The sequence below is a fragment of the Ochotona curzoniae genome, unplaced genomic scaffold, assembly GCF_017591425.1.
Source record: "Ochotona curzoniae isolate NIBS_2020 unplaced genomic scaffold, NIBS_Ocur_1.0 contig_3819, whole genome shotgun sequence".
Lineage (NCBI taxonomy): Eukaryota > Metazoa > Chordata > Mammalia > Lagomorpha > Ochotonidae > Ochotona > Ochotona curzoniae.
The window spans coordinates 7,799,592-7,818,743 of record NW_024466004.1 but is presented as its reverse complement, the minus strand read 5'-3'; the positions used below and the strand labels follow the sequence as shown (position 1 = coordinate 7,818,743).

Sequence of the window (19,152 nt, the reverse complement as noted above, 5' to 3'; positions counted from 1 at the left end):
TTCAGTATTTCACCATGAAAAATTGATTTTAAATCAACCACTTGAGATGAATGGAAGCTATCACCCTAATAGGCACTTACCCCTGGCCTTTTGTTTATAAAGTTATCAATAAACGAATAACAAATAGCATGGAGGGAAGGAAAATGTAAGATAGTTTCAGTTCATTAGCATTTTGCTATGGATTAGAAAAGTTAGCATTATAATAATACAGACCTTGAAAATGCATTAAGGTGAATCATAAAACATGCACAATTTAAGTCTAAAGCACTATGGGACAATGGTTATAAACATGGCCTCTGACGGTTAATTGCCTCAAAACACAAGATCTGATTCTTTATTACTCTGTGTTAAGAAGCCATCACTCTTCATTCCTCAGTCTTGCATTTGTGAAGTAAGCTTAATAAAAATAATAACACCTACTTCCTGGGCCCATGTGATGATTGAATCAGCAAATGCAGATAAATGCATATAAAATTGCACACAGTAGGTAATATAAATATTAATCACAATCAACAGCTTAAAAGACAATTTGGGGGGATATGCTTTACCTGCAAGTAATCGAGAAACTGGCAGGTGAATGCTAACTTTTTCTTGGGAAACGCAGTATCTGATAGTTTCCACTGAATGGCCACAAATGCTTAGTGTGATTGGCTGTTCACCATCAGTAAAACCACCATGACACTGCATCAGTACAGCCAGGCATTTCTTGTAAGCTTCAATTAACACTTTTTCCTACAAAGAGAGGGTTTTCCTGTAAGTTATTCGCAAGGTTGGACTGAATAAGTACCTTAAATGCAATGATGAGTAAGCATCTCAAATGAGTACATGGGCAAAAACATATTCCATCCTCCCAAATGTGGCCTCTCTTCAGTGTTCCCTGGCACAGTCAACGAAATGTCTATCAACAGGGCTGTGGAAATCTAGAAGTCATGGATTTCCTCCTTTCTTTCATGCCTGTGACCAATCCATGAGCATGCTAGCAATCTCATTTTCTGAATTTTTCTCAAAACTGCCCACTTTTTCTCTAGCTCTACTGACTCCAGTGAACTGCCAACCGTGACTGTTACATTCTGCTCTTCAGCTCTTGCTTGATCCACTCATCCTTCATAATATAATTTTTTAAAAAAAGATTTACTTATTTTTTTATTGAAAAGTCAGATTTACAGAGAGAAGGAGACACAAAGATCCTCCATCTGCTGGTTCACTCCCCAAGTGGCTGCAATGGCTAAAACTGAGCCAATCTGAAGCCAGAAATCAGAAGCCTCTTCTAGGTCTCCCATGAGAGTGCAGGGTCGCAAGGGTTTGGGTCATCCTCTGCTGCTCTCCCAGGCTACAAGCAGAGAGCTGGATGGGAAGTGAAGCAGCCAGGATACTAACCAGTGTTCATATGGGATCCCAGTACATGCAAGGCAAAGACTCTAGCCATTAGACTATTGCACTGGGCCCAATAATATAATTTTTAAAAACGCATCATCAGGAGATGGATATTTGACCTTTGGGGTTAAGCCGTCAGTTGAGATGTGTACATCCCAAAGTAGAGTGACTCCAGGTGCCTGCTCATGCATAACCCAGAAAGCAGTGGGCAATGGCTCAAGTGATCAGGTCCTTGGATATCCTGATTGAGTTTCCACTCTTGACTTTGGGTCCAGTCTAGTTCCGGTTGCTGTGGGCATTTGGGGAGTAAACCAGTAGATTGGAGTTTTCTCTTCCGGTCCATCACTCTCTTAAATAAGTTAGATCAAACTAAACCAAAACCATGTAAATCAGGTCATGTTTGGTTCCTGAATGGCAGCCCCCAATGGCTGACTGTTTGAATTCAAATAAAATCCAAACTTCTTTTCATGGTCCCGTAGGTCAGGTAGCCTTGCCTGCCCCTCCAGCCTTGACCTCTGTGCTGTAACCCAATGCCTTCTCCTAAGTCCTGGACAACTGCAGTCCCTGCCATCACAGGATACAATGCAGTAGACTGCCCAGGAACCTTTTGTATGCTTTGTTAACACTTACATAATGCTCAGATCTCATGGGAGCCTTCCTTGGTCCCCTAACTTGTCTAAGTTCTATCTAGACGTTATTGTTACCAAGAATAAAACTTTATTGTTAGATAAATTTACAAGTTATTGTTTTATATATTTAAAGTCTAGAAGAGATTAGAGAGGAAAAAAAGATATGTTAAGGGATCGAGTGTAGAGTATGGATTATTTATTTCCCCATTTATTTTAAAGGTTACTTAAAAAAAAAGCTTTCAATTTTTAATTTTCAAAATTTTATTGAGTTCTTAAGTGTTGTTTTATGAACTAAGTAGCACTGTTTTCTCTAGATCTCTTTAGAATTTTCTTAAGAATACATTTTCCTCCCCCTCATCTGCTTCCATCTCTTCCCTTACTCCCACCCCTGCCTGCCACCCCAGAGGAACTCACATCTAAGGCACACCAGTCCTGCATCATGGAGATGACATGTGTTAACTTCATTTGTAGTGTGAAGGCTGCTTCCCATTCCGGCTCCATTTCAATATGCTGTCCAACTTGTCGTGTAATTGGATCCATTCCCTTAAAGGACACGAAAAAATGTTATAGGAATAAAAATTACAGTTGTTCTCTTAAGTGAAAATCTGGGAAACAATGTAGAATAAACACATACACTTCAGAAAGCAAGAGTTTTAAAAAGGACACATCAGTAGGAGGACGAAACCGTGCTCTAAATTATGTGGATGTAACATTTCTGAAATATAACAAAAAATGCAGGCAAGAATCTATTATTTTGGAGGCAATTTTCCATATTAGTGACAATAAAATATTTCATACTCCCCTGCCTAATTCTTTAAACTGCTTTTTGGCTCCTTTATGTAACAGAAAAAAAAAACTGTTAAAGAAATTAACATGTTTTAAAATCTACTGAATTCATAAATATATTTTATATTATAATAAAGTTTTTATATTTATGCCCTAAGATGCAAGTAAAAGTCTGTATGTAGCCTGAAAGAAAATAAAACACGAGAAAGGTCAACACATTTTTTAATCATATGTGCCATGTAAAACAAGTTTGTCTATTCATCTTTTATTTATTTCAAAGGCAAAGTGATACAGATACAGATTGTACATATCTTGGTTAATTCTTCAAATAGCTGCAATAGCCAGGGCTAGGCCAAGTCAGAAGCAGGAGTTAGAACTCCCCATAGGAAGCGGATACTCAGCACCTAGGCTGCTACCTGCTGTCTCCCAGGTATAACAGCTGAAAGCTGGGCCAGATGTGGAGGAAGCAGTGGCTCTGCATTCCAGGCACTTCAGGGACTTGGGTATTTCAAGCACCAGCTGACCCATTGTGCCACAATGTCCACACCTCAACACCCTCTAATACAAAAATTAAACATTCATTACTCAAACTAGGTAACAGGTTTTTAAAAAAATGTTGAGTTAGGGTTCCGCCTCCATCTGTGACAACTGCAATTCTGTATGGGCACCAGTTGGAGTCCTGGCTACTCCACTTGCAATCCAACTCCTTACTAATGGGAAAGCAGCAGAGGATGGCCCAAGTTCTTGGGCCCCTGGCTCCACATAGGAAACCTGGAAGAAGCGCCAGGTTCCTGGCTTTGGACTGACTCATACCTGGCTATTGCTGCCATTTGGGGAGTAAACCAGTGGGTGGAAGCCTGTCTCTCCTTTTTTCTCTGTAACTCTGTCTTTCAAATGAAAACACAAATACCTCTCTCTCTCTCTTTTTTAAAGGTAAGTCAACAATCAATCAATCAGTGGATTCTTCAGCAACCTCATAGTGCTTGAAATGGCGAGATTGGCAACAATTCATAACAGTTGAACTATCAAAACCACTTGAGCAAGACCCTCAGAGCATGCCCCACATCAGGGACCTGGGATAGGTGGGAGAGTGGGTGGGGCTTCTCCCTTTATCTCCCCCTTTATCCCAGATACAGGAAAAAAACAATGTGGAAATAACAGTCCTACCCACTTTCCTGTGGCCCCTGAACCTTTTTGCCTTAATTAACTATGTAAAGATTGTAAAAACAAAACAAAACAAAACAAAACAAAAAGATAAGTCAACGTTGGCTATTTCTTTTATCAAGAAAGTCAGTTGGCGGAATGGGTGTTGTGGCACAGTGGGGTATTCCACTACTTGGGGATACCTGCATCTGACACTGAAATGGAAGTTTGAGTCCCAGTTATTCTGTTTCTGGTCCAAATTCATGCTATTGTTTTTGGGAAGGCAGCAGATGATTGTCCAAGTACCTGGGTTCCTACAGTCCAACTGGGAGATTGGAACGGAGTACTTGGTCTGGCCCAACCATGACTACTGGGGGCATTTTGAGAATGAAATTGCAGATAGAAGATTTGCTTCTTATTTTGCACAAGTAAGTAAATCAATAACTCTAAAAAAAAAAAGCCTGGAACTCATAATTGCTCTTGCTCACATTTTTAGATGTTTCTTATTGTCTTGTAGCTAAAATTGGTCAAATATCCTTTTGGTTTCTACCTCTTGGTTTTGTTTTGTGTAAAGAGATGTTTCCAAAAACAGAATTAAGTGGGAAAATGGTCCATAACACATTATACAACTACCACACCAAAAGAGACAAAAACATTGACAATAATAGAAATAATAAAACAACTGTAATTTCTTCAATTGACTTGAGTATAACTTCTCTTTAAGATTTATTTTATTTTTCATTGGAAAGGCAGATATACAAAGAAGGAGACACAGAGAGACAGATCTTTCATTAGCTAGTTCACTTCTCAAATGGCCACAATGATCAGAGCTGGGCCGATCTGATATCAGGAGCCAGGAGCCTAGTTCTGGATTCCCACACTGGTGCAGGGTCCCAAGGCTTTGGGCCATACTTGACTGCTTTCCCAGGCCACAGCAGGGAGCTGGATAGAAAATGGAGCAGTCACAATATGAACCGGTACCCATATGGGATCCTGGTATGTGCAAGGCAAGGATTTAGCCACTAGGCTATCATGCCTGGTCCAACTTGAGTGTAAATCTTAGTAAACATAGTTTAAAAAAACCTTGTAGCCTCTACAAAAAGAACATTAATGTTAACCAAAAGAACTGTTGAACACAAATGAGCAGTGGATACCAGCAGCTTGGCTGTGATCTCATTTGCTCTACAACCTAAGAGGCTTTCCATTTAAAAGAAGATTTTTGGTGCAAACTGTAGCCATTCAAATTGATCTTTTGAAAATGTGTCAAAAATGATAGCAAATGTATAAGCAGAAAGGTGTTTGGGAAAACAACAAGAAGAAAGTGTTTGCTTGTTCATACCTGCATACATTTTAATAATTCCAAAAAGGCATCAAACCCTTCCAGGAACTTCTGCCTTAGCTCATCTGACCATTCTGTTGGCTTGCTGATCAGCACATACCTGAAGAGGACAAAAGTGGCAATGAACATCAGCCCTTCACTACTAGCAGCAGCTGGTTTGGTAACTGAACACAAACTTACTTGAGATCTAAGATAAGGCTCTGAACTCTCCTGAACTTGAAGGCTTGCAGAGCGGTATAGCGTTCAAACTGAAATCTGCCCTGGGAGTCTCGGTGTCTCAAATGGTCCATGAAAGTCCTAATGATTGTGGTCATCAAGTTTTCTTCTGTGATGAGCATTCGAGCCTGCAACAAAATATATCAGAACAAGTGATCGTCAAAACCCACTGGCCAGCAAGCTAAAAAAGTTTCCAACACTGTTTAGCTCTCTCAGTTTAAATGTATTTCAACAAAACTATATAAGGTCATAAATGCTTTACTGGGTATTTCTTTTCTTTTTTATTATAGTTCTATGATGCAGTTCCATAGGCTCAGGGATTTCCTGTCCACCTCCCCCAAATCCCTCTCTACCCTATAGAATTCCCCTCCATTTTTACACTGGGTGGTCCTTCATGAACAGTCATAAGTTCATCATTCTACTAGTGAAGTCTTTCCTGACACTGTAGGCAAGGACAATGTCAGAGAGTCCAGCATTCTATTGTTAGGATATATTCAACAGTGTCACTGGGAGTCCATCTTTGGTCTGGATGCAGAGACATACAACAGATAAAGAAGAACTCTAACCCTTCAAGTCTCCCAATCTAAAGCAACACTGTTAGCAGGTTTTTACTAGCAAGGGAGAAGACAGATTTACAAAAAGGAAATGTTTCGTTTTTAGAACTTTTCTTTGGTTCATTTAAACAGCACACAGGAAGTGCTACCATAATGTAAAAACTGGCTAAAATAGAGGATATTAAATTTATGAATTTTGCTCAGTAAGAGGCAATGAATGAAAACACAAGCCATAGATTAGGGAAAAACATTTGTAATGCATATCCAGCAGTGGATACATCAGCAGAGTATGTCAAAAAAGCAAACAGACTCTTACAGATAAGTAAGACAAAGGCAGAGAACCACAGAGAATATGTAAGAAGGGACTCAACTTCATTATCACCAGAAAAATGCACATGAAAACCACAGGGAGGAACCACCACACCCCACTGAAATGTACAGCATTTCTGGTGATACCATCGTTGGTGAGCACATGGAGCACTGACTGTCCTTTCATGCATCATTAACAGAACAGGGAACAGGTTTCCCATTTGGGAAGATTTTGGCTGCACCTATTTAATCTTAGCACATAAGTATCTTTTATCTGAGCAATTCCTCTCTTGGCGATGTATTTTAAGATATCAACATGGTATATCAGACTGCAAATAAGTTATTGCAACTATGGTACTGACTTGGGAATGGACCAAAAGACTGACACACTATTGAATGCACGTGACATTGTCTCACTGACCTGTCACACTACAACCTGGGTGAACTGAAGGCCTTACTTTGCCTCTCTGTTAAGTTCTACTTCTTGTATCCTGGGAATCATCAACATTCAACCAGCCACCAGACTCAACACCCCTCTTGGTCAGGTCTGTGATTTTTACTACATAAAAATATCTCTCACTACACTCTTACATCTACTGTTAACAGTGCACTTCAGGTTATCAAAACTTTTCTGGATCATGGCATTAGCTTCCAGTTATATTCCTCATACTCACTTTTAATCCCCTCCAATTTGTTCTCCAAGTTACAAACACCATATTTTAAAATCACAAATATAATATCACCTAAATTCTTCAGTGGCTTCCCATGCTTGTAAGATAAAAATCCAGATTCTTTATTGGCCTATAATAATAGTTCATTAGTTGGTAAACAGAGTTCAGACTACTTCAACTGTGCTAGAATATACATATAAGTCTATATATACACACACATACATATATATACACATACTTATATAAACACACACGTATACATTTACTTATATATGTGTGTGTATATATGCGCATGCATACCTATTTTAATCCTTGATCCTATGTGAATTTTGTTCTCATGGTAAGTTTGCGCAAGCCAAGTATCATGTTGGTTTTTATCACTATAACTGATCGAAGCCTAGAATTGTGCCCAATAAATGATAGTGCTAAGTAAATTTGTAGGACAAATTAAGTATGAATTCTAATTTCCACATGGCGCTCAAACAAGTTGACACTTTTGGAAGCAACTAACAAATCACCTGTGCCTGTTCTGGTTGTTCTGTGCCCCCTTCCTGTATAGGAGGAAGACTTCTCAAACTGTCGGCGTTCAACATGTGGTTGATGCTACTGCCTAGGATCAAGGATATGTTCCAGCATGATTGAAGGCATCCAAATCTAACTGCCTAGTAGCTCAACACTCTCTTTAAGAACATAGATTTCACTACTCTTTTTCATCTTAAGGCTTTACTTCTGTTAACTGGAAGACAAAGTTCTTCTGGTCTTTTAGTACTTACAAGTGAAGGAACCGTGAATATCTGAACCGAGAGGTCTGCGACTGAAAACTCTCTGTCGTGGTCATCTGTCACATAATCATTCTGCAAACGCTCATAGTTCTAATAAGAAGGCAAAAAAAGGCAAGGAGTGCCAGCTATCAGTGACAAAGGCAGGCAAGCACACTCACCAGAGTCGGTGCGGTGAAGAACTGGACAGACAGAGCAGTCACCGACACTGCCCGCTCGTGATCATCCTCCATAAAATCTTTCTGCAACTGCTGGTAATTCTAAACAACAAGGGGGAGATTCACCTCTAACCCACAGTGACCACAGGTGTAAGGGCTATAAGGAAAAGTCAGCGTTGGAGGAGGCCAATAAGATAACACCACTATGAGAATGATACAGGGGTGATGGCTATCAATGCAACCTTGCAGGAGTATTAATTCACCGTGGCATGTGTGGAATCCTGTGTGAACATTTGATTCTTTTGGAGCACAATGAAGTTTCTGAGCCCACGTGGGGAATAACAGCTACCAAGATCCTGGATGCCACTGTAGGCTGGAGGGGCTGAACCACAGTAGCGTCAGCCCGTCCCCGATAAAGCCAGACTTTTCATTACTCCTAGAGGCACATCAGAATCATCTGATGACTCCTGCAAAGTACAGATGCTTGGGCCCAATCTGCTCCAGGAGATCTGAGAATGTACTACAAGCAGGTATTCTGAAAGAGCCTTTCAAATGATTTTTAATGCTTCCTTGGTTAAATACTCCTAATTCAAATGAAGACAAAAAAAAAAAAAAAACAACAAGTAGTTAAATCACATGCTGCTAAAAGGGAGAACTTAAAATACGTCAACTACCTAGAGTTCATGGTTCTTAAGTCATATCCATAGTTACAAGTTGCTCCAAATAACTGTCATTTCTATAAGAAATTTAATGGTAATATCATAATTTATAATACCAGTTTTAAATTGGTCTCTTATCACCAACACTGCATTGATAGACACACATATTGCATGAAAGTCTGCTATAATTTTACTCTATTGATAAAGGATAAATAGATTATAAAGTTTTTCAGAATTTAGCGTCAGCACATTCAGATACTATCATTAGCTGCTAAGTTTCTGAAGTCGAGATACAATCATAGGCTATTGTTTCCTTATTTATGACCTACTTTGTTAATCCCCAAATACTAAAAAAACCACTTACTTTTGCAAATCGAATAGCAAATAGTTTCTTGTATTTCAAATCCATCAGTAGACTGCTCATGAACAACTGGTGATAGACACTCCTAGCACCTTTAAGGAAAAAAGAGGTGGTAAGATGAAGATACACTAAGCAAACCAAAACATTACAGTTCCAAAGTTAGCATAAAGAATCACTCTAGTCTACTTAATTATAAAATCAGATTTTCCAGGGGTTAGCACCATGGTGCATGTGTTAAGCCACCACCTGCAATGTCAGCATCCCGTCTGATGCCCATTGGATTTCTGGCTGACCCATGACTGATCCAGCTCCCTGCTAATATGCCTGCAAAAGCAGAAAAGGATGGTCTAAGTGCTTGGGTCCCTCACGCATGTGGCTGACGCAGATAAAGCTTCCGGCTTTGGCCTGACCCACCGCTGGCCATTGCAGCCTTCTGAGAAGTGAACCAGAGGAGGAAGATTTTTCCCTGTCTCTCCCCCTCTCTCTATCTTTCAAAAAAAATAAATCTTCTAAAAAAAAAATCAGGTTTCCTAAATATACTTTTCTAATAAAAATAAACAGTCTCTCTAATGAGGGTCATGGGCCCCCTAAAAAAATCTGGTTTTCTCCGCCTGACAGGTTACATCTGCAATGCTAATTTTATAAAGCATAAATGTATTTACTAACCACTCTCCTAAATGAAAAAGCTTTAACATTTTGATTATTTAGGCAGGCTCCCGCTATACCTTAAAAGCAGTTAAGAGATTCACCTTTCCACAATTTGGAATCACTGAGCATCAGTCTATCCACTAGAGAAGAGTTTTCGCCATCCGGCCCTTCTTGTAATCCAACTTGACATAAGATTCGACGCAGGCCATCTTTTAACAGAGGGAGAGGCAGTCATGAGCTAGATAGCAAGCTTAGTTACTAACATCAAGAGAGGTTTCACAAGAGACTCAAAAGGGCCTACACATTTGACATATTTTATCAAAGCCAAATTGACCCAGGAAAAGTAAACATTTAGTTGTTCATATTTTCACAAAAGGGAGATAAATTCAAATTTCACATGTCATATCAAACTTTTATCCAGAATGTCAAAAGATGGTTATTACAAAGGTATACTTCCATGGTTTAAAGAATTTAATTAAGGAGGAAAACATCTTTCAATCACTGAACTGTTGTTATTTAAGTGAATTAAGCCAGATTATGGTAAAACTGCTATATATTTCATTATAACTAAAGGCAGGTACAACAAAAATTGTGCTAATATTTAAAAGAATGGGTGACTTCTGCACTAGAATTTATAACAGTGCATTCTATTGACGCTGTGCAAGATGCTGTCATTTATTAAGCAAACACTGACCCTGGGCTTATGTGTGCAAGGTGTTGGAAGGCAAATTCCCACCTCTTCTAAATGCTAAACTCTAGAAATATGAAAACCAGCAAACTGTCCAAAACATTTTTTGTTCTACATTTTATCATTTAAATCACTGTTTCTAGTCTTTCAGAAAAAAAAGTGGAGTAATTTTTAAATCTAATTATAAAAATTACCAAATTTTATTTAAAATTTTTAAATTATTTGATGATACATTTTTCAGAGAAATTTTTCAGTAGAAAATTGCTTCCGATACTACTCATCAGTACCTGTTTGGTACGTGGCAAGTAAGTACCCAATGTAAAATACGAAAAAACTAAATATGAAGTTAAGAACAATAATTGAAAGAGATACTTAAGAGTCAAGCTTAAACTTCCACACCTGTATATCTTTTAGCGTCAGGTGTCAGTTCTTTGCTAATGCTCTTTCCAGCAGTCTTTCAATAGAAGCATTTTGGGGATTTCCTTTATACTGATCATTTGAAGGCTATTTAACCACAGGCTTGCCTGAAGAACAGTGGGACAGTAGGACAGATAGCTTGCTTCTGTCCTTATTTTACCCTTTAGATTTATATACAAAACTTGCAGGTTGGCTTTGCATACGCAGGTTCTTATTTATGTTATTATCAGATAAAGAGTAACCAATCTGTAGACTATAGAAAAATAAAGCAAAACAAAATTCAGCAACTCCCAACTGGTATAATTTCAGAGTTACAAACTGTTGGTAACCAAAAGTTGCAGGAATCAAGAAAGGATATCACTACTGTGTTGTTATTTAAATTGCTAGTCACACGTTTCAGAGTAATTTTCTGACCTATTCAGCCGAAAAGTTCCACCAGAATGCTCTTAACATTAAGCCTATGAGAATTTCACTGCATTAGCACATTAAAGTTGTTTATAATTATTTAGTTCAGTATTTGCTACATTTATTTGAAAAAAAGAACCCTTTGTATGAATATAAAAAAGTCCTGTGTTACCAAATTTAGAAAAACCAGAGGTTCTTGTAAATAAAGATGTTCTGAGATGGCATCTTAAAATGGGAAATTAGTTATTTCACATGATAGAATTTGCAAAACAATTTCCCAATGGCACATAAGTATATTTTTAACAGTCAATTAACACAAGCGTTTATGAACTTACCTGAAAATCCAATAATACTTCCTAGCCAAGACAACAGCTTCAAACCAAAATTTTGATGTGCGACAATAGACGAATGCATAACCTGAACTTTGAGTGGTTTCGTCTGTCTACTGGTATTTCTCTTAAAAAGAAATGACAGGGTGGAAAAAAACAAAAACCAACTTAAAAAAGGGTATTTTATAGGCATAAAGAAGTACATTTTTATTTAACATGATTATACCACTGTCACCACAGAGGTTACATGTTTATGTGTAAGAAAATATTGCAGCATTGCTTTACAACAGATCCTAATTTTCTAGAAGGAACCTTAGAAAAAAAAGAAAGAGAAGATTAAGTCTATAAATAACCTGCACCTTTGGTCTTGTATTTTAAAATCTGCCTGGCCAATCACAAATGATCCAACTGCTTAAACTTGCTTTATATCCTTAAACTAATTTCTCAATACAGTCACACATTTAAATAATTCATTGCATGATGTGATATTACCAACATTTAAAAAAATCATAGTAAAATAAATGTAACATGAAATTTACTATCTGAAAATCTGAAAGCGTACAGGTCAGTGCTGTTAAGGACGTTTACACTGCTGTAAACGCACAGAGCAGAACTACGCATCTTGTAGAACTGTTGTGGAAGCCCTCATTCCTCCCTCGGAATGGCAGCTCGAGACCACTCCTGCCTTTCTGAGTCTGACCAAAGTGGCACCTCGGGTCAGTGAAGTCATACCACGTCCATCTTCCCGTACCTTATTTCATTTAGCTTAACGTCCTCCACTCCATCCCCACTACAGTAAGTATCAGAGTTTCCTTTCTTTAAAGACAATCTGCTTTTGTGTGTCTTAAGACATTTTGTTTTACAGAAAACTGGGTTGCTTCTACCTTTTAGCAACTGAATAATATTGCTTAGAAAGGACTTATATAAATACTGAGATTCTGCTTTCTGGACAACCAGAAGCAAAATTGCTGGAGCACAGGGTAATTCTATTTTTACCTTTTTGAGGCACCATCTCACTGTTTCTCACAGTAGTCACATTTCCACTGACTTCTGTCAGTAGCACATAAGAGGAGTACATAAGGTTTTCAATTTCCATTTCCTTGACAACATCGGCTATTGTTACGACATTTTGGTAGTTGCCACCTTAACAGGCATACGGAGGCATCTCACTCAGTTTTAAGTCGCATTTCCCTAAGTCCTGGTGATGTTGAGCTTGTTCGCATTTGCTTATTGGCCTCCTGGCTATCTGTGTATCTTCTTTAGAGAAATCTACTCAAATCCAGCAATACTTCTTATAAATGCTTCACCCCTTTTTGTTTTTTTTTGGCTGAATGTCCTTTTCACTCCTGCTTCATCTCATCTCCACTACATATCTACATTAACATGGTAGGTATGTTTCTGCTTAATTCCCTCATACATGCAGATACTACTTATATATACAATCATAAAAAATTATTGGCTTAATTTATAAAAATAGATTATTGTATGTATTTTAAAAGCATTTTAGCTTTAATTTACTATTTTTGTTAATGACTGCATTTTATTCTGTGGTGTGGATTTATTCAAACATTCTTTGCAGAGGGGGATTCACATTTCTATTGTTACTAGTCTTATGTGACTACAAAAAAAAAAAAAAAAGCAGAACTGAGCATCTTGTACATACATTTACTGGTGCTTGTATCTCAAAGGGATAAAATCCCAGGAGAAGGGTAGGTACTGTGGTGCAGTAGGTTAACCTGCTACTTTTGAGGGGTGATGGTGGTGGTGAAGCTGGTACAGTGGCATAACAAGCTAATCCTCTGCCTGTGGAACTAGCATCCCACTTGGGCTGCTCTGCTTCTGATCCTACTCCTTATTAATGGCCTGGGAAAGCAGCAGAGATAGCCCAGAGCTTTGGGCCCTTGCACCCATGTGGGAGACCTGGCAGAAGCTTTTGGCTCCCAGCTTTGGACCAGCCCAGCTCTGGCTATTGTGGTTATTCAGGGAGTGAGCAAGTAGATGGAAGATCTCTCCCTGCCTCTGTAACTCTTGCAAGTAAAAATAAAAATAAAATCTTGAAAAAAATACTTCCACTTCCAACGCCACAGTTTGCGCCCCACTTCACCAAGTTTCTAATCTAGCTTGCTGCAGGTGTACACGGAGGATAATGTTCCACATACTTGGGAAACAGGGAATTATAGGCTCCTGGCTTTGGCCTAGTCTTACCCTGGCTATTGTGACCATTTGGGGACTGAAAGAGAAGATAAAAAAATCTTTTTCCCCTTTATTCTCTCCCCGACTTTGGCATTCAAACAAATAAATAAATCTTAAAAATTTTTTTCTAGATGAGGTGCAGTTACTACACTGTTTTCCAAACATGCTATAGCAATTTATTAGGAAACAAGAGTATTTTACCTCTCATTTTTCTCTATTGAGGGATATGAAATCTTGTTCTTTCACTGATAATAAATTTGAGATTCTTTTATATACACAATATGTATTTATATATAAACACACATATGAGATTTGAAAGGCCTGGCTACACAGAACTACTCTAGCCATTGGTTTGCTTCCGAAATAGCTGCAACAGCTGGGACTGGGTCAGAGCTTCTGCCAGATCTCCTGTGTCGGCGCGGGGCCCACGTACCTGGGCCACTTTCTACTGCTTTCTCAGTTACACAGGTGGACAGCTGACCCAGAAGTGGAACAGCCAAGTCTTGAACGGGCAGCCATATGGGCAGTGCAGGAAGTGGCTTAGTGGATATATGGCACATGTCAGAACCAAGATTCTTTTTTTTTTTTAAAAAAGATTTATTTTTATTATTTTTTCATTGGAAAGGCGGATATACAGAGAGGAGAGACAGAGAGGAAGATCTTCCGTCTGATGATTCACTCCCCAAGTGAGCGCAACGGGTCGATACTACGCCAATCCGAAGCCAGGAGCCTCCTCTGGGTCTCCCACGTGGGTGCAGGTTCCCAAAGCTTTGGGCCGTCCTTGACTGCTTTCCCAGACCACAGGCAGGGAGCTGGAAGGGAAGCGGGGCTGCCGGGATTAGAACCGGCGCCCATATGGGATCCCGGGCGTGCAAGGCGAGGACCTTTAACCACTTGCGCCACCGCGCCGGGCCCAGAACCAAGATTCTTTCAACAGATATTGGCTACCTACATTTCCTCAGATGTGATCTACCGTTTCACACTTTTTGTCTACTTTTCTATCCTAGATTTTCTTCTTAATAATCTATAAGAACTCTATTTTATCTTAAATGTTAAATATCAGTCCCCTGTGTTAGTTTTCCCCAAATCTATTATTTATCTACTGATTTCATTTATTTAATATTTTGCTAGGCAAAGTTTCATATAGCCAAAAGTGCTCAGAACTTTTTTTTTTATTAACTCCTGTGGTTCTTCTGGTCTTACTTAAGAAGCACATTCTCTTGTAGTTGATACATTTTCCTCATGTGAGTATCTATTTCTTTTTTTGTTTTAAAAGATTTCCTTATTTTTCTTGGAAAGGCAGATTTACAGAGAGGAGAAACAGAAAGAAATATATTCCACCAGCTGGTTCACTCCCCCAAGTGGCTGCAATGGCCAGAGCTGAGCCGATCCGAAGCCACAAACCGGGAGCTTCTTCCAGGTTTTGCATGCAGGTGCAGGGTCCCAAGGTTTTGAGCCATCCTTGACTGCTTTCCTAAGCCTGATGGGAAGTGGAACAACCGGGATAGGAACTGGCGCATGTATGGGATCCTGGCGCATCAAAAGCAAGGGTTTAGCTGCTGGGCCAGTGTTCTGAGCTTCAGCCTTATCACAAACCTGTCCATTATGATGCCAACACCAGAGACTAACCTTTCCAAAAAAGAAAATAACTGAAAATATATAGTTGAACACATAAAAAGAGAAAGTTACAAATAAAGAAGAAAAAAAAATGAGATCCAGGAAATAATACTGTTGTGGAATTTTATATTCTCATTCCTCTGAAAAACGGCAGTCCAATATTGTTACTGTTCTCAATTTAATTTAAAAGTGTCTTTGAGGGTCCATGTGGTGGCCTAGTGGCCAAGTCCTTGTCTTGCATGCACTGGGATTCCATATAGGTGCCAGTTCTAATCCTGGCATCCCTGCCTCCCATTCAGCTTCCTGCTTGTGTCTTTGGAAAGCCATCAAAGACGGCCCAAAGCCTTGGGACCCTGCACCTACATGGGACACCCGGAAGAAGCTCCAGGCTCATGGCTTTTAAAGATAAAAATATTTAAAGAAAAATAAAACAAATATTAAAAAAAATAAAGTGTCTGAACATCAGAGGTTTAGTAATGCAAGGTTCAGTGTCTAATTAATAACTTTTGACTTTATTTTGGAATAAATTAAGATTACAATAAGAATAAAAGTTACAGAAAGAATACTCATGCCCTTTCCCTTACCCAGGTTCATCACTGTAAACACTTTATTCTGCCTTGCCACATGTGTATCGCATTTCTCCAGACACAAACACTTAAAAAAAAAAAAGAAAAAGGATCCCTGAAGGCAAGTTATCGATCTCATTGCTCTTTATTTCTACACATGTCAGCATGACCTTCCTAAGGACATCAATGTTCTGGGGCCCAGCTCATTAGCTTAGTGGCTAACTTCCTTGCCTTAGGTGGACTGGCATCCCGTATGGGTGCTGGTTCTAATCCTGGGCTGCTCCACCTCCCATCCAACTCCCTGCTTGTGGCCTGGTGAAGTAAAAGAGGATGACCCAAAGCTTTGGGACCCTGCACCCTTATGGGAGATCTGGAAGAAGCTCCTGGCTCCTGCCTTCGGATTGGCTTGGCTCAGCTCTGGCCACTGCAGCCACTTGGGGAATGGACCAATGGATGGAAAATGTTTTGGTCTCTCCCTCTCTCTGTAAATTTGACATTCCAATAAAAAATAAAATCCTTAAAAAGAAGAATATTCAGAACATCACCACAGTATAGTTTTTTTTTTTTTTTGCAATATTGAGTATGGTGAAGTAGCAAGAAAAAAGTCTTAAATAAATAAAACATACAAATGATAAAGAAAAAGATATTCCATTACATTAAAATGTAAGCATTTTACTCAACAAAAGGCATCACAAGTAAATTTCAAATGAGGAAAAATAATTAAATGGTCAATAAAATAATATGCTTGGAATATCAAGGAAATAAAACTTTAGGTGACAGGATACCATTTGATACACAACGGGTAAAATTTTAAACTTTCGGCAACATATGACTCCAACAAAGATGTGGAGAAATAAGAGGACTCATATATTGTGGATGGGAATTTATACTGGTACTGCTGTTTTGGGGGCTAGGCTGGTAAAGCTGAAACTGTTCACACTCTCCTTTTAACTCACAGATTTCATTTCTTAGAATACACCCTAGAACAACTTTTGAATATACGCCACAAAGGAAACTGAAGAAGAGTCACAGTAGGAGTTAGCTGTCACAGCAAAAAACTGGAGGCATCTCAAATTGTGGTATAACCAGCGGAATGCTTAACAATGTTTATGAAAATCAATGAATTACAGCAACATGTACCAACTTAGATGAATATGAAAACAACGCTGAAGAGAAAAGGCAAACTAGAACATAAAATGTTCAATAAAATCTTATACTACAAGGTTTAATGGCCTCCGATCCAATGTATATAATATTCACACAGATTTTTATACAAAAAATAAAATAGGAATGAAAAAGCAAATTAATAGTAGTTCTCTCTAGGAACAAAGGAAGGCTAAGATTAGAGAGAGAGAATACAAGAGTCTATATTTTTTATTTAAAGCATGAAGGAAATATGGTATAATCAGATGTACTTGTTTTTGTCTGTATTTTAATATTTTAAATATATACTTATTAAAAGGGAACATTTGATAAAATAGAATATCATGGAATAGTTCAAAATAAACTGTCATTTTCAAAAATTAATAATGTGGAAAATACTTCTACAATTATATGAGGATATGGAATACAACTAGTCTAACATATCAAGGAATAGCTGTCTTCACATTCCAATCTACTAATTGAAAACAGAAAACTTTCTAACACTTCTCTGATGGGGAAATAGGGATATAACAAGGATAAATCTTATGCAAGTATTTGTTTTCTAAATTACTCTACCACTCCTTAAGAAATTCAGATAAAGCAAGGATACAACACTCAAGAAACATGACCTATTAACATAATTTTTGGCCCACACTGGCTTTATATTCATGAAAGCAGTAATGCCAGAATATGGAGCAAATTTTAAACTAGAAAGAAATAATATACTCGAACTTAAAATCACTTACCACAATGACTGATTTTGCTTGCTCACAATACTGGAAATCTCCATATCGAACAGACCTACGCCCCTGTAAAGAAAAATACTTACAGTAACCTGTAAATACATTATTTAAATATTTAGTAACTTCTTAAAAAAGAACAACCCAGATAATCTAAAAAATATATATTAATTTACCTATTTTGTTCAGGTGGAAAGCAGAGAGATACAGACAGATAAGCCATCTATTGGTTTATTCACCAAATGCCCACAACAGCCAGAAACTGGGCAATACCGAAGGCAGGAGCCTGGTACACAGCTGGGGTCTCCCCTGTATGTGGCAGGTACTCAGTGACCTGAGTCATCATCTGTGTATCAGCAAGAAGCCAGAATCAAGAGTAGATTTCCTAGGCACTGGAATGTGTGGGTGCCGAACGCAGCCTTACCGAAACTACTGTGCCGAATGCCTGCCCCAATGTTTAATACTTATCCTGTTTATACTAGTCATCAGTAAAAATTAAGTTTTTGCTTCAAATGTATTCAAGTATTTCTTTTTTTTTTTTAAGATTTATTTATTTATTTATTGGAAAGACAGATTTATAAATCGAAGGAGAGACAGAGAGAAAGATCTTCCCAGCTCATACTCCAAGTAGTCACAACAGCCAAAGCAAGGAGCCAGGAGCCTCTTCGGGTCCCAAGCAGGTGCAGGGTCCCAAAGCTTTAGGCCATCCTTTACTATTTTCCCAAGACACAAGCAGGGAGCTGGAAGGGAAATGGGTCAGCTGGGACATGAACCAGCACCCATATGGGATCCTGGCATGTGCAAGGCAAGGATTTAGCCACTGAGACATCATGCTGGGCCTAGGTGTCCCAGTTTTTTTCAAGTCATAAGTAAGAATATTTCTTTGAGGGCTAGGCATGGGAGCCTAGTGGCTAAAGTCCTTGCCTTCCATGTGCTGGGATCCCATATGAGTGTAGGTTCATGTCCCAGTTATTCCACTTTCCTTCCAGTTCCCTGCTTGTGGCCTGGGAAAGCTGTAGAAGATGGTTCAAAGCCTTGGGACCCTGCTTGTGCATGGGAGACCTGGAAGAAGCTCCTGGCTCCTGCCTTCGGACTGGCTCGGTTCTGGCTATTGCAGACACTTGTTGAGTGAAGCAGTGGATGGAAGATCTTTCCGTCTTTTCCTTCTCTCTGTAAATCTGACTTTGCAATAATAAGTAAATAAATCTTTAAATCAAAAAAATTTTTTTCTTTGAACAAAGCAACACTTACTCTCTAGGTTTCTATAATTTTCATTTTCACAATTGGATATTTTTGATCATTGCGCAATATGAGAATAACTAAACCTTGCTTCCTTTTAAACCTTTCCTCCTGGCAACAGCTTATAGTTATCCACAACACACAGTTGGGTCAATATTCAAATGGAAATTTTCATAAATGGGACACATA

At 38.6% G+C, this 19,152-nt stretch overlaps 1 protein-coding gene across 13 annotated transcripts in view; it reads right to left on the bottom strand.

Moving 5' to 3' along the window:
• The window catches only part of UBR2 (ubiquitin protein ligase E3 component n-recognin 2), a 116,174-nt gene that overhangs the window by 56,091 nt on the left and 40,931 nt on the right, over positions 1-19,152 (bottom strand). For 8 of the 13 annotated variants that reach the window (XM_040983372.1, XM_040983375.1, XM_040983377.1 and 5 more), the window contains exons 7-15: positions 17,731-17,793; positions 11,472-11,592; positions 9,728-9,835; positions 8,982-9,070; positions 7,795-7,893; positions 5,452-5,615; positions 5,272-5,371; positions 2,418-2,546; positions 549-732 (exon numbers count right to left, since the gene is read on the bottom strand). In XM_040983372.1, coding sequence (XP_040839306.1) covers positions 549-732; positions 2,418-2,546; positions 5,272-5,371; positions 5,452-5,615; positions 7,795-7,893; positions 8,982-9,070; positions 9,728-9,835; positions 11,472-11,592; positions 17,731-17,793 — 1,057 coding nt within the window. Of the gene's footprint in view, positions 1-548; positions 733-2,417; positions 2,547-5,271; positions 5,372-5,451; positions 5,616-7,794; positions 7,894-7,961; positions 8,061-8,981; positions 9,071-9,727; positions 9,836-11,471; positions 11,593-17,730; positions 17,794-19,152 lie in introns of those variants that run through there. The other 5 variants (XM_040983385.1, XM_040983384.1, XM_040983373.1 and 2 more) reach the window with 4 other exon arrangements.